Below are 15,672 nucleotides of genomic sequence, written 5' to 3'. Positions count from 1 at the left end.
AATTCAATATTATTAAAGCAATATGGTAATTTTACTAGAAAAATACTTAAATTGGAATTTTACTAAAATTTAAATATGTCAAAATACAAAGGAAAGTTAAAAAATGTCAGTGGATCAAGACCTGCACTTGCCATGGACAATTCATCCAGCTGCTCGGTTAATCATTGGATAGAATTGCAATGCATTTGGACACACTGTTATTGATTAAGATTTGCATGCAACGAATCCTATGCATACATTTCCATGCCTTGTACCTCACAAGGATTATGCTTATTAAAAACCAAAGAGGCCACGAATTTGACACCAAATTAACAAGTCTCTCTCTGCATTTTAAGGCTGCATTAACTAGAAAAAGAGCAATGTATACAGTAATACTACAAGACCATGGCCTCCTATCGTATACAACTGCTTTGTTAAGAAAAAAAGTTAATTCTAAATCATCTCAACATCAGTAAAACACACAGGACCATTCCGCCTGCCATTGCGTACATTGGAAGATTGCTGCAAAACTTCAACGAGGGCATCAAATCCCCTTAACATTCTTCAATGGCCAGAGAATTAGACATACAAGTCTGATCTGAAGCTTAATTTCTAAAAATAGTCAAGTTTAGTGGGATACTCTTTAAAAACCAAAAAATCCTAATTCACTGGCCCTTTCCTTCTCGAATGTCTCAAAATACTGGTAGATAATGGTTACAGCAAGAAGAATTCCTGTCCCAGAACCAATAGCACCCATAAAATCGGCCATGACAGTAAGAGCACCGATGCAAATGCCACCAAAAGCTGCAGCTGTTGGTATGTAACGATTCAGCTCCTTCTGGAGATTAGACTCTCTGTGGCCTGGCATAACCATTTGTTGTTCCTGCAGATTGAATGTTGAGAAATGGTGTGATACTGAAGAATAAATAGTACATAAATACCAAAAGAATAAACAGTAAACAAATACCAAAAAAGTTATGAAGCCTGTCATACCTTAAGCTGTTTTGCCACATCTCTGGCAGAGGAACCTGATACTTCAATCCATGTCTTTGAAAAGAGTGCGCATGCTGTCAGCATAAAAGTCAAATAGAAAAGAGCATGGAAAGGATTTGCTGCCATCTCTGCCAAGCTGCAAAACAATCAGTAACTTCAATAACAATTGGGGGTGAACCTCATATCTTAAAAAATAAAAATGCACCATTAATAATGTCAAACCGGAACAAAAAGCATCATTCGAACCAGAAAAAGTATCAGCATTTACCTGGCAGGTGGAGTGATGTAATAGACAAGGCCGCCAACGGGAACAGACTGACCACTTGAAGAATACTCGGATTCTTTCCACTTTCCAAGCAAATTAATAAAAAAGTTTCCACTGTACCTTCTGTAGAGCAACTGAGAAATAATAGAAATATTTTAAGAGTTTATACAATTATCATACGCAAAGAGAAATAATATAAAACAACAGTGCTGAGCAAGAAAAATAATATAAATTTTCAAATAGTTTATATAATTATCATACATGAGAGAAACGATATAAACAAAAAAACAATTCTGTAAGAAAAAGGAAAAAAAGATACCTGAGAAATGAAATACAAATTTGAAACCAGGGCTGACTGCAGAATGATTGGCATGTTAGATGTGTAAAATAACTTAATAGGATATGATCCTTGCTGGCCACGTGCATTCTTTGATCTCACAGGCAAAACAACCCGAAAGCCTTGGAAGTATATCACAATGAGAAAAACCAAAACTGTTGCAAGTAGATTGGTCACATTTGGAAGGTTCTGCCGGTAAAAAGCCTCTCTGAGTGCTCGGACCTTGTCTGTTCGGGTTATCAACAAATGGAACAATGCGATGACAGCTCCCTCAAACTCAGCACCTCGTCCACTATTAATTGTTGTGGGACTAAATGCCTTCCATATGATACTCTCACTGAAATAACAACATATCAATAATGAGTGTTCGGAAAAGCTACAAAGTAAGAAGTTAAGTCAAATTCTTCCTCCAGAACACTCTAAAAAAATCACACAATTAAGGGAACCGAAGCCTACAATATACAAAAGCACCCACCATATGTTAGTTGCAATGAATAAGGAAATGCCAGAGCCCAAGCCATATCCTTTCTGGAGCAACTCGTCCAAACATATCACAATTATACCAGCAAAAAAGAGTTGGACAATAATAAGGATGGCATTGCCAGCTCCAAGGTCACTGATGTCGCCATACATTCCTGAAAGCACGTATGCAACTGCTTCACCGATTGTGATAAGTACACCAAGTAACTTCTGCGCACCATTCCTGCCAACCACGAGAAGCTTACATTATTGCAAGATCATATTGACTAATCAAAGCACTGTCATATCTAACACCAACTGAATTTTCAAACAATCTGCTACAATTGTGGTGTATGTTCCCTTTGCAGAGTAGGAAAGAGATTAAAAATTTAATAAAGAAGTAATATTTATCCATTTCCTAGTCTTGCAATGATAAATAGCCAAACACTTACAATAGTGCACGATCTTCTCGAACACTATTGTCCACCTCAATTATCTTAGATCCTGCCAAAAGCTGCATCACTAGGCCTGAAGTGACAATAGGGGTAATACCAAGCTCCATAACAGTTCCACGATTAGAGGCCAGAATTACACGCATCCAATAGAATGGATCTGCACCTGTAGCTGAATGTATACCATACAGAGGCAACTGACTGCATACCAGAAATATGAAAAGGGAGATTACAGTGTAAAGAACCTTCTCCCTAAAGGGAACTTTTCTCTCCGCTGTCTGAACCTCAGGCAAAATTGAGAGAAATGGCCTCACAAGGTGTAGCACCCTAAATCCACCGCTTGGCATTTTTTCTTGTAGGGAAAACCCAAAATATTAACCTGTAGAAATAGAACACATTGTAGGCATATGTAATATCAGATTTCACATCTAGAAGAAATGCAATAGGAAACTGCTCTAATTCACAAAACATGCGATTAGAGCAAATTGCTTTTTAACATCCACCAACAAAAATCTCAGAAGAAGAAAAGGAAAAGATACTTTTATAATAATTAAACAAAGATTTCATTTATGTACCAAAAATTAAAATCTGCAATGTCAAACTAAAACAAATCTGAAATATAAAACTATGCATTTAATTCCTTTAAACTCATATCTGACATATGGACAGGAAATGAAACACGCCATAAATCTCAAAGAAATGAACGTTAGTGCAATACACAAATCTACGTCATACTATAAGCATAGTTAAGAAACTTTCTGGAGAAGGTGACTCCTTGGTAGTAGTGTATAAGAGTATTTGTATAGATTCGTATCCCTTTGTGATTACTGAAGATGAGAGAAGGAGCCGATAAAATGAAAATTATTATTACAATTGAAAAAGAAAAGGTAGTTTCTCTGAAGAATTAATTTCTAAGGCAAAGGAACATAACTCATACAGACAACATAAAAATATCATTGGAGACAAATTTTGATGGAACTGTAGTGTCATAAAATTGCGACCCCTGCAATTTTAACCACATTTGGGGTCCTCACCTTGGCGACAGCATCTCCTTCCCTAACCGAAACCCATTTCTGCATTTCCAACCCTTCACTCTTTCTTCTTCATGTCTTATGTCTTCTTTAGACCCTATCCGAGCCCCAAAATAGGGCAGTACAGAGGTGTGGCGCCCCTAGGACAGGGGTGTGGTGCCCTTGTCCTCACCCCTTAGGGTGGCCCTATGTTAGGTCTGCCCAGTCTCCTATGCATTATTTGTCTTCGGGGTTTGCAAATTCCTCATTGTCAGCCTTTGGTGGTTGAAAATTAATCCTTGAGGCATGTATAAAAAGGAATTCAATACCCTCATTCATGGACGGATGGATAAAGGATAGACAGATAAAGAGCATAAGGAGAAGATACAAGATTTCAAGGTCATCATCAAGCATTCAAGCATTCTAGTCTTCTAGTCTTCTTCATTCATCCATTGGAGCAACATTACAACATTCATTTGCAAGCATGTGTGTGTGTTAGGGTTTTGTCATATTATATGCCATTTCATACAACATTTGTGGTTACATTCAAAAAGCAAAGCAATCATCATCAACAAGTTGCAGATCTACAAGGTATACATCTCCATTGTTTACATTCAAGCATTTGCAATTACTTTCTTTCAAGGTTGATTCCTCAACTGGGGTTTGACTGAGGCAAACCCCTATCCACAACCCCCCTTTCTTCTCTTTTCTGTGTGAAGGTTGTAGGTGCACAACTGTAATTGCAGGTTTGGCCTTCATTTGCAAAGACGGAAAAACCCTTTTCGTTTTGCGGATTTTGTGGAGGACCATGTACATCCCCGCCACGGTCCCGACGACTTTTCTCCAAATTTGCAAGGCAAATCCGCGTCAGTTTAATTAGCTCAGATCCGAAGTTACAGCGTGATCCCAAACCGATAGCACTCTTCATTTCACTCATTTTCCCTCTATTTTCCGCATAGTCAACAAGTCAACTTTCTCATTTACAAAAGAGGTAAATCACACTTTAACCGCTTGCAATCCACTCAAAATTCACATCCTTGCTTCCCTTGGATTTGGATCTAGCGGATTCAAGCCCCTCAACCACTTGCAATCCACTCAGAATTCACATCCTTGCTTCCCTTGGATTTGGATCTAGTGGATTCAAGCCCCTCTTCTGAATGTAAAGTTCTTCCCAAGTGAATATCATCCTAGTGGCTTCCTTTCTCTCTCCTAGGTGGGGAGTCACTAGGATCCAATTTTCCACTTTACGGAAACATACAACAGATTATGACTGAATTTACAACCAAAAGAGAAAATAAATGGTGAAAAAGGTCATCATTGCAAACCATGGCCATCTAAATCTAAATTTGAGGATATCAACTGTGGCCATCCAAATCCATTAAAAATATATATATATATATATATTGGAACATACAACCTTGAATCTATAGATTGAGGGCTGTACTACAATCAAGCAAGGCCATGTCGAAGAGTCCTAAAAGTATTTCTTCCAGTTACACCAAAATGTATGGCATACACAATATTGTTGCCAGGAAACTATGGACCACATACCCATCTCTGTACTCACAATTTCTGATGACTACATTTATATATAATAGACCGTCTCCTTAATCAACTACTTGCATAACATACTTTGATTGGTGTTTTCATCCCCATACCAGCATTAATACCCCTGCTTCTCTGGGTAACTAGTATACACAACCTTAAACTAAAGCCAACCACATACAAAATTTGACAGCATGTATATCTCAAAAGAAAAAGAAGTAATAAATGTTGTATCATGGAAACCATCCACTCAGTTTCTCACATATATGACAGAAATAAGTGATTCTCATAACTGCCCTGCACTGTTTCCTCTTCATGGACAAAGAACTCATTGCATTCAATGCATCCCTCAATCTTTGGAAGCTGCATGGTACAACAGTACCATGTGTATTCCATAACAAAGACAACATGGAGATGTTTCTATTGTTTAAAAAGTCCTGTTTTAAGATTTTTCAAGGTAATACAGAGACCAAAACCTATATTTAAGAAGATCAAGATCTCTCTGCGGAATCAATATCCGTTGTTAAAGTAGAGCATGCTCGACAAAAAGTGTGATTATATTACAACTTGCATAATGAAATGAAATCCGCTTCTTATAGCAACATGCTAGACAAAAAGGGTAATCTTAAAATAACTATTACACGTGGCATAAAGATGTGATACCAATTCATACAAGTCAACCGCTAAAGTTATTTGTTCCACCTCTTCATGATTTAGCAAATGAGATTTTTTCAAAAAATGAAGTTCAGGGAAGGTAGCTGGCAAGATGCCGGGATACAATGAAGATACAAATCTCTTCTTTCATGAAAGAGAAAAGAATACTATTAAATTGGAATTGCAGAGAAGAATTACTGCATACCACTTTTCTATTATATAATATTAAATCTCAATTCTACAATATTAAAGTGGTAAGAAACATCAATATTGGAATTTCAACTATATCTTATAAACTCCAGAGGTGTGGTATTCATAAACTGCAAGACTTGCACACGTTCATGAATACAAGTGCATATTATGAATATACTATCTTGACCTTATTTGAATGAAGACTTAATTTCCTCGAATGTTTTCCCTGCAGTCTGAGGTACACTCAATGCACCAAAGACCAGCATGAAATGAAAACATAAGGTAGAAATACCAGTATGACCTATAACCTATACCAGTATTACCTACTAGCAAGTACCAGTACTAGTACCTATACCAGTATTACCTACTAGCAAGTACCAGTATTACCTACTACCCAGTGTTTTCAGATTTAATCATCCCAAGCATCGGCACAAGAAAATAATATAATGTTTATTTCATGATTATTTTCTAGAATAAACACAACCTACAGAGCTCCACTATAAAAGTATATTGATTGTCATGGTAACACCCCAAGATGCTAACCAATTTGCCAAAGTTGCTACATTACTAGCAGGTCCATTAACATTGACAGGAACAATTTTAGGTGGGAAGAGCCAAAATAAGTCAACACAAACAGTTTTCAATATCTTAGATCACCTCCACCAAGAATACAATGGGGAAGAAATTTAGCAAATATTATTTGAATGTTGTACTTCTTCAATTTAATCGCTTTGTATATTTGATTTTGTTTTAAGTCTAAAAACCTCAGGATGCATGCTTAGCAAAGAAGGTAAAACGTCTCAAGCATAATATTCCATGGAAAAAATCTCATACCAATGGAAAACAAGATAGAGTAACCAGCAATGAAACTCTCATTCTGTGATAAGGAATCCCCAATGCAGCTATCGTTCTAGAGATAGCACTCCTCCAATGGAAACTGTATTCATTCTGAAGCCATAGGAGGAATAGGTAGTCCTATCCTCTCAAATATGATACAAGTCCATACCCTGGAGGATAGCATTAAATACTTATGTCAAAATTTACGAGATCATGATGCCCGAATCCCTATGTTGAAGAATAATTAGCGGATTGAACTGTCAGCCACATTGGCTTCAGACCATTGAAAAGCTTCCAATCTTATCAGAAGGTTGGTTGTTGATGCAATCCACAAAAAATTGGAGGTTCAACATGCAGCCAAGTGGCAAACAACTGGGGTAGGAAAGGGCAAAACAATCCAGGCCCATGCAACAAATTGGTAAACCATGGTGTATAAACCCAGAGTTAAGCACAGTACCTCACCAAGTGGTAGCATGCTAAATCAATATAGGAAGATGATTGACAAGATCCAAAAGGATCAAATTGAAAGGCCTTCTTGAGGGCTCTCCTATTCCCTCTGAATTTTTTAGCCATTGATCTAATGTATACCAATTAAACAATCCCATTTTTGTAATATTAAAAATTCTAGTTCCAAGGTGATAAAGAAAAAGATGACCAAACATTATTTTAGAAATATTCAATATGTAGTTATACATATTGTAGTCAGGATTGATTCTGTTTATCCATTGGAAGGTTCAAGCTGGTACGAGTCTCACCAAACCTTTTTATGCTTGTAGAGATCAATGCAAAACCAAGCCAAGGAAAGCAAAACAACATTCCACGCTTTTGCTTATTAGCACTGTCCAAAGTTGTAATCCCAAAAAAAATTATAAAGGTAAACATAGGAAATAAATTAACAATTTAGTTTTTATAAAACTCATAGCCAGAATACCTTAAACATAGCATCTCTCAAGGACTCATTATTTTGTTGTCTTATTTGTGACATACATATATTCCAGGTTTGAATCAATGCTGAGACTTAAATGCCACCCAGGGCTGCTACAAAAGTAATATGACCATAACGAAACAACTTTAATTAAAAGTAACACAAATGACTATGGCATGAATATCAGGGAGGTTAATGGCTCAATGCATTTTGATATTACATCAATCAGCCCAATGACAAAGTGGATCCAGTGATTGGACAACACAGGGTTAGAGATTGTTGCATTAGATGCAAGGACTCATTACTTTCCATTTTAGAATATGTAATCCAGTTGTTAAATGATAAATAATTTTACCAAGATCAATTAGCATAAACTTCCTTGCAAGACTTTGCAAGTTATAGTAATATCTGTATAGGTTCATCCAACTATCCAAGTGTGTTTGTTTGGTTTTTCCATTTCTATTTGTAAAATTCTAAATCATTGCATATCTTATCAGCTCTGTTAATATAATATGTGAGATTAATCACATCATCAAGCCTTCATGGAGCTTGTCACTGTGCTTGCTATTTTTTTTATATGCGTAGATAATTTCTCACTTTTCCTTCTTTGTCTATGGCTTATTTTATATTTATACATTTAGAAAAAGGCCACATCGTTGCATTTTTTGCTTTTTATGCAGCCATATTATATGAATGTTTTTTTTATTTCACATTATAACATTTGACACATGGATATCATGATTGTAACAAGCATTTTGGACTAGGCTTTTCTTTAGAAAATAGTAGGGCCCCCAGCCGAATAGAACTGCCGTCAATTATACCAGTTGTTGCACATAATCATTGAGAAGCCTTGCATTGCACTTAATATGCCCTATTGTAAACTATAGCAATGCCTTGAAAGCTATGTTTTATGCAATTTCAGTATGGGAACTGTGGGATACATTTTGGGGACAGCAATCCAGAAGGCCATTTTTGGGGGACGATGGTACAAAAATCATATATAGTGTTAAATTGTTAATTAATAAGAAGAATTAGGGTTAACAGAGGGTGGGTAATCATAAGGAGGGCTTAACTAAAGGGGGCATGGAGGGCCTCGTGGACCCTCCACGCCTCTTTTTTCTGTGTTTTATGTTCCCTTTTTTAAACTGAGATTTTTTGGCAACATCTGACAAATTGACATCCTCAGAATACAAGGTCTCCAAAGTAAATGTTTTGGTTACACATCCTGAAAATACATGGGTACAAGGGACATCCCTGTTAAAGTTTGACCAGATTTATATAAGGTATATTTTAAATTTTATTGTCACTTATTTGATAGTTATACTACAAATTCCTTTATGATTCAATATGCAGAATATATAAACTAATTCGAACTATCCTCAGTTCAAATGATGTATATTAATCAACAACAATAAACGATCTGCTGCAGCAGTTTCATAACCTTATTGTAATGCTCAGTATATATTATTTCTGCGTATATTATTATCAACTGTTCAACGTCGACAGCACCCAAAGTAATTTGCTTGCAGTAAGAGTCAATTGCATATATGATAAGTGTTCGCTGTGTTGTAAAAATTGTTTTATCGACTGAATACTATAGTCGATAATATATGAAAGCATATCGATCCACATAGAGTCGTGACTCCTATGTGGAGCCACGCATATCCATAACAAACACTAACAAAACCTTAATCAAATCGCAAGTATATACAAAACCCAATCGGTAATCAATAACTGATAACAATCATAATATAATCAATATTAATCGGAATGATCAATATACCAATCGGTGATTATATTATATGCTCGATACTATACATTGTCGATTATATACATATAAACACATAACAGATTGCTTATTATTATAAGATCATTCAATAATGATTATAATATACTGATTATGCAGTTAAATATAAATGAAGGATAGAAATTAATAAGTTTAATATACAAATGTCTAAGGCCGAAAAGGCCAATTAGACATTTGTATATTAAACTTATTAATTTCTATCCTTCATTTGTATTAATCGGACTGGTTGGATTCATCCGACCGAAGCTACATATTTCTAACAATCCCCAGCCATCCCCATGTCCAGGAAATGGCTTTAATGATAGAAACACAGGGTTGGGGGAGAGGGGCGTGCATGACCTCATGTAATATTGCTTGAAAGCCAACTTCTGTTGAATGATGAAATGAAAATGTTACCCTCTGATCTTGAAGAAATTTCACAGAAACTGGGAATAGTCGTAGTAGAGTATGAAGAATATTAAAGGGGATTATCATAATATTTGTAGGTGAGCATTTAACATTTTCTCTTATCATACATTATTAGTAAGATGTGATATACCATACCTTGTCATACAAAAACATCAACAGCCCCAAGAATTTATCTCCAAGTTTTAAATTTGGAAAAGAATGCTCCCTAGCGGGGCAATGACAATAATAGTCATGTAAGGTTCTTAAAATACCATCTTAATGCATCTCATGTTTTCAAAAATTAAACACAGGGCTTGGATGACACAAATGTTTAAGAAAACTTTAATGTGGTGGACAAATGTGTATATTTGTATTGCGTTTTTCATGTGGTGGACAATTTACTAGCAAAGATCTTTAAGGTTTATTTGTAAAGTAGATTTTTTCATTTTCTGCATGATTCAAATTTTTCATGTGGACGTTATTTTGTTTATAAAATTACTTTAATCCTGGTATTATGGTGGTGTCGGTTCTCTACTATTATTATGTGCATATCAAGGGTTGGCCCTTAACTCAAAACCAGCAATCATCTAGATAAACATTGGTTTCTAAGCAATCACATAAATTTGTCAATGGTTGGCTCAATTAATCAAGATATACTTGTTTCGAGTGTTTCCAAACTTGGGCCTAAATTTTGGTTATTTGGGTCTTTAAAAATTCCAATTTTTCTTAATTTTCCTTTTTGTACAATAAGTTTTGACACTCCTTTGCCGATCCAGAAAATTTTGAACTTGCCACTGCAGCAGATACATTTTAAGACTTTCCCCATTTCCAATATAACTTTATCCAAATGCTATAAAACACACCTACAGTTCCAGCAGCCAAAAGCTTTATGTAATTTTAACATTTTAAACACATAAAAACCAGGTAGCCCTAAAACCTATGCTCTGAATATTTCAAGCTATTGCATCACTAGAAATGCGAAATTACAAATCCGTGGCCCACAAATCTTGCCAAAAACGACAAAAAACTAAAATTCATAGAAAACATACGTTTGCTCTAAAATTCGATATAAATAAACTGCAAGAATCGATTCCCAATTCAATTATTAAATTTAAAATAAGAGCCGCAAAGGATGGGCATCTATGGAAGGCTACTTATTACTTCACACCAAAAATGAAAAAAATTCAATATACGCATCTGATCTAGGATAATATTCATAAAATCACAAACCTTTTTTAAAATGTTAAAATCACCAACATTAATCCGATATTGAACATAAAAATAGTATTTGCATTATTACTTTTGAATTCTTAAAGCAAATACCCACTAAAACACATAGTGAAGCGTTGAAACCCTCAAGAACACATAGACAACAAAGTCCCCTAAATTGAAACTCTGAAAAGAACTATTGTGAAATATCCTAAGGCCGGGCCAGGAGCGATAACGATAATTCCTCGAGGATGTGACTCAGAATGAGTTGAGAGCCCTCTGAAGGGTAAGAGATTTTTTCAAGCAGGCAACAAGCGTTAATTTCCTCGCATTCAACAAAGCATTCAGCGATGAGGCAGCTGTTTATCAGGGATTTAGAACCTTAGCCCTCCTAATTCGAAATAGTATACAACAGATGACAGTAATCGAATTCTTAATCTTTTGGAGCAAGGGCACACCCTGTTCCAAAGCTCCCACTTTGGCATCTAAAATTGGCTCTATACCTATCACCTAATTACATATCCGCGTCTGATTTATGCAATTTTCAAAGATGAGGGAAATAATATTAATACCACGCCTGGCAATATTTTTTGCGGATCTCCCGAGCCCTGTTCCAAAGCACCCGTTTTGGAATAATCAGGGAGGATTATTGCAAAAATTTGCTGCAGTTAGCATAACAGAAGATCATACAATCTCAGACGTTTATCAACAAGCCTAGAAAAGATACAATCCACATCTAAGCAAAGGATTTTGTTAAACAGCTAGTGCAGGTACAAATCGAGTCCCGCATCAACAAGTTGTCCCTTCTGATAAAACTTATAGATCTGCTTCACAGCCTTTGAGGCCGTTTCCTTAAAAAAATGGTTCAAGCAAAACTCTAATAAGATGCAAGAAATGATACTGGGGGCATTCCTTAGGACTACTGCAAACAGAACGGTAATAAATTCAAGGAACAAAAGCCCTAAGATTACCAAAAAAACGAAAAACCGTGAAATCAACAATATTGTTGAGATGGGTAGCTGAAATTTGTACAGATTTTTCACTGTTAACCAGATCCAAGCGACATTATTTAGCATCTGCTGAAAGAAATTTGTAAACTAAAACTTGTACAAACCAGGCAGGCGTTCGTTAAGATCGATGATGTACTCCCGGTCACGACCTCGTCTTTGGAGCTCTTTACCTTCTCAAACTATTGAAAATGATATATAGGTCGCGCTTAAGATAATTAATTGTCCATGAGAGGACTGGTTAAACAAGCATTTTTTAGTTGGGACTAAATCCGCACAGAATTAGGACTAAATCCGCAGAGAAAAGTCAAAGCATCTGATTTTGTAGCTGCAGAATAGAAAAAGTCTAATAAGGAGGCCTATATTGAATAGATGTGAAATTAGCATATCCATGCCACTTTACATTTAGTTTTGGTTCCGTTTTGATGGAATAGTTAATATAAGTACACATTGATAACTGGACTTATTTTCTAAATTTGAAAAAAAAAAAAAGACTTTTATTTTTTATTTATTTGTATTTATTTATATATATAATTTTATATAGGGGAAGAGCATAGTAGTCGTCATAGCTAATTTTGTGCACCCAGAGATCCTAAACGGTACATTGGATTTTGATTTTTTTTTAAAGTTGTCTTCATATGCGACTTAACTGCTTATAGATATTGATCTGGCTTCTGGGTAGTAACGATGCACGTTGTGAAATCAATTATGTGCACAAAGGTCAAAAAGTACACATTTCAAAGTGTCGCCTGATACCTAACTAAAGATGTTCCAGTAATCGTCAACTCAAAATCACTAGTACTTGTTGACAAATGTCCCAATAGTGGTGCACAAATGGGCCAATTATGAACACAAAATTACAAAAAATGATCGGTTATTGGTACAAAAAAAATTATTAATGGTGTTTTCGTTATTGGGGGATCAACATGACAATAAGGTGACAGTTATTGGAACTATGTTATCTATTGGTGCTCTTTCCCTATATTTGCATTTATTATTTATATTTCTTTTTTTATTGTATATATTTTCTTCATTGTTATTTGTTATTTATTAGTTTATACAGTATATTTATTCAAATTCTAACTTATCTTATACTCTTCATTAGTTATCATGAGTCAATTTGATATATATTTATGTAATTTATTGTTGTCTTGATATTTTAAAATATTCATTTATTTATACGATTAATACATATGAAATAATATAGTCAAAGAAGGAGTTCTAAGTAACAAGGAGTCTTTATTCTAGGAACATCTCAATTTAAAGATTAGAATGGATCTTAATCTAGGTGAGAATCATATAGGCCATCCACAAGTCAACATATATTAACTTTTGTCATTTACTGACATCTTAAAGTCAATCAAAAAGAGGTTTGACCTAAGCCAACTTGACTCTAGCAATCTAACTTCCCCAGAGGTATTTTTAGATATTGTCATTATTATCATCAATGGATATCAAATATTATAGTGAATCAATATTTAGAAGTATGCTACCTACCAAATTTTATATGCACATAGAAGTTGAATCTAAATTGTGGGGTTGAACTTGAGTTGCTTGGGATTGATCTATAGAAAATTATAAGTTAATTTTGGTTCCAAGATAGTAAACACGTCAAAAACATCAATTTCTAAACTATGGCGAATTAATTGTGTGAATCTTCAATATTCATGTTTTCTTGTCAAATTGAGAGCTAAGTACCCTATCTGTTGCATTTATTTTCTAAAAATAGCATTTTTATCTATCAACCCAACTCCCAATCAAAATTAATTGTGCTTAATTATTGTATTTGATTTAATTACTCTAGGTCTATGTAAAAGAGATTTTATTTGTTAGACCTTGATTGCTAATGAAGGGGACATAATTCACATGTTAAGTTTGCTTAGGCATACTAGATAGTTAGTTGTCATACATTATGTGTCATAAAGTTACTTTATGTAACTCGTTATTTAATATTGTTCATAAGATCATGTTAGTTATCCTAGGTGGATTCTAAAAGTTTGTTATTTAATATTGTTAATAAGGTCATGTTAGTTATCCTAGGTGGATTCTAAAAGTTATCTTCTAATGAGGCATATCTCATTATTTTCTTTTAGATCATAAGCATTTAAAAATATGTATCATACATTTAATATTTGTATCAAAGGCACTTGTCATCCTACCTCCTCACCTTGCCTATATAAGCAAGGTCTATTGTGACATATCTCATTTCATATCTCATTGAGTAACATCAATCTCAATATGCATGCAAGCTGATGTTGCAACAATCTCTCATGGAAGGCATGTTTCTTGGTTGATCTTTTGAAGTCTACAACTTCATTATGGGTTCATTATCATTTCAACATTATTCCCTTGCATTTTAATTAGCATGTCCACTCTTACACCACCATATGATTTTTCCTTAAGGTATGTCCTTCTTTTAAGATTCTAGACATTTAAGTGGTATTTGATTCATACATTGGGTTATATCATGTTGCCACTTAGAATTGGACCAAAAGAAATGTAAATATTATATCATATCATTTATTCTCTTGGTAGACCTTGGAGAACACTTGAAAGTGTACATTTAATTGTGCATGAATGTATAAAATATGTTCATGAAGAGAGAGTGGTCGTCATTTTGGGCAATTCATATATACCCATTGTGGAGTTGAATCATACATAAGATACTTACATATCAACTCTGAAGGGTTGTTCACATGAACTTGAAATAGATCTCCAAGAGGTATGTTGGAAACAGTTATATACACAAAAAGAACAAAAATGAGAAAAAAATCAAGAAAAATAAGCATCACCATTCATTCCACTAATGACATATCAAAATTATAAAAGCTAATGTTTCAAGTTAAGAATATTGCTACATGAACCCTCTTATGAAAAGTGTTTTAATACCAAAAAAAAAAAAAATTAAAAAATTAAAAAAATCTTCCTACACAAATACATCTAAAGATTCAACAAAAATGGCAAAGAAAAGACACACCGAGGTACAACCTCTTAATATAGTATTGTCAAGATGAGACATGTGCCATTTAAAAAGAAAGTAAAGGTGGGGCAAATACTATAACCAAAGAAGAAGAATATGATGAGACATTTTCTTGAATAGGATAGTGTTTTGGAAGACGGTCCTCTTAGATTTATTCATTGATTGATGAGCAATTGTTAAACTAGATGCGTATACATCTATATTTTAGTTCACTTTCTATTTTAATTGTTTTAATGTATGGTTGGACTTTTTCACTTTGTATTGTTTGGTGTGTTCTTATTCGACCTTCTATATTTAGCCCCATAATTTGTTTATCCCACTTGGGGAATCCTTTGTATCTCATTTTCACTCTTAAAATTTATAATTTATTTATTTATATCATGTAATTCGGGATATTATTTTATACTACTCTATTTTTTTTATATTCTTTGGTGTTTCATTTATCGTTGCTTCATCTTTTTTCCAATTCAGTGTTATGTTATGATGTAGGAGATTTGAGCAAGATATATTGAGTTCTAGTTTAGGGGTGGTAGCGACAACACCAAATCTTGACTAAAAATCATATTCATTGCAAGTGTTTCTTATTAAATAACATTTACATCAATATTGGGGGTTCCATTGCTTCAATAATAGA

General features: G+C 34.5%; 1 protein-coding gene across 1 annotated transcript; it reads right to left on the bottom strand.

The window, feature by feature from the left end:
• Positions 1-308: 308 nt before the first annotated feature.
• On the bottom strand, positions 309-12,423 carry LOC131034276 (uncharacterized). Its single transcript, XM_057965720.2, has 7 exons — positions 12,166-12,423; positions 2,486-2,864; positions 2,050-2,277; positions 1,557-1,911; positions 1,241-1,371; positions 973-1,108; positions 309-862 (listed from the first exon to the last, which is right to left on the bottom strand). Exons 2-7 carry the CDS (start codon positions 2,830-2,832, stop codon positions 623-625), a joined length of 1,437 nt encoding a protein of 478 aa, XP_057821703.1. The 5' UTR covers positions 2,833-2,864; positions 12,166-12,423; the 3' UTR covers positions 309-622.
• Between the last annotated feature and the right edge of the window lie 3,249 nt (positions 12,424-15,672).

This window comes from Cryptomeria japonica, chromosome 3 (assembly GCF_030272615.1).
Source record: "Cryptomeria japonica chromosome 3, Sugi_1.0, whole genome shotgun sequence".
Taxonomy (NCBI): Eukaryota; Viridiplantae; Streptophyta; class Pinopsida; order Cupressales; family Cupressaceae; genus Cryptomeria; species Cryptomeria japonica.
This window is presented reverse-complemented; position numbering and strand designations above follow the sequence as displayed.

Coding starts and splice junctions, on each gene's coding strand:
- LOC131034276 (XM_057965720.2), bottom strand. CDS start 2,832: ATGCCAAGCGGTGGATTTAGGGTGCTACACCTTGTGAGGCCATTTCTC. Junction 1,912..2,049: donor TTCATTGCAACTAACATATG/GTGGGTGCTTTT, acceptor TTGTTATTTCAG/TGAGAGTATCATATGGAAGG. Junction 863..972: donor ATGTGGCAAAACAGCTTAAG/GTATGACAGGCT, acceptor TTCAATCTGCAG/GAACAACAAATGGTTATGCC.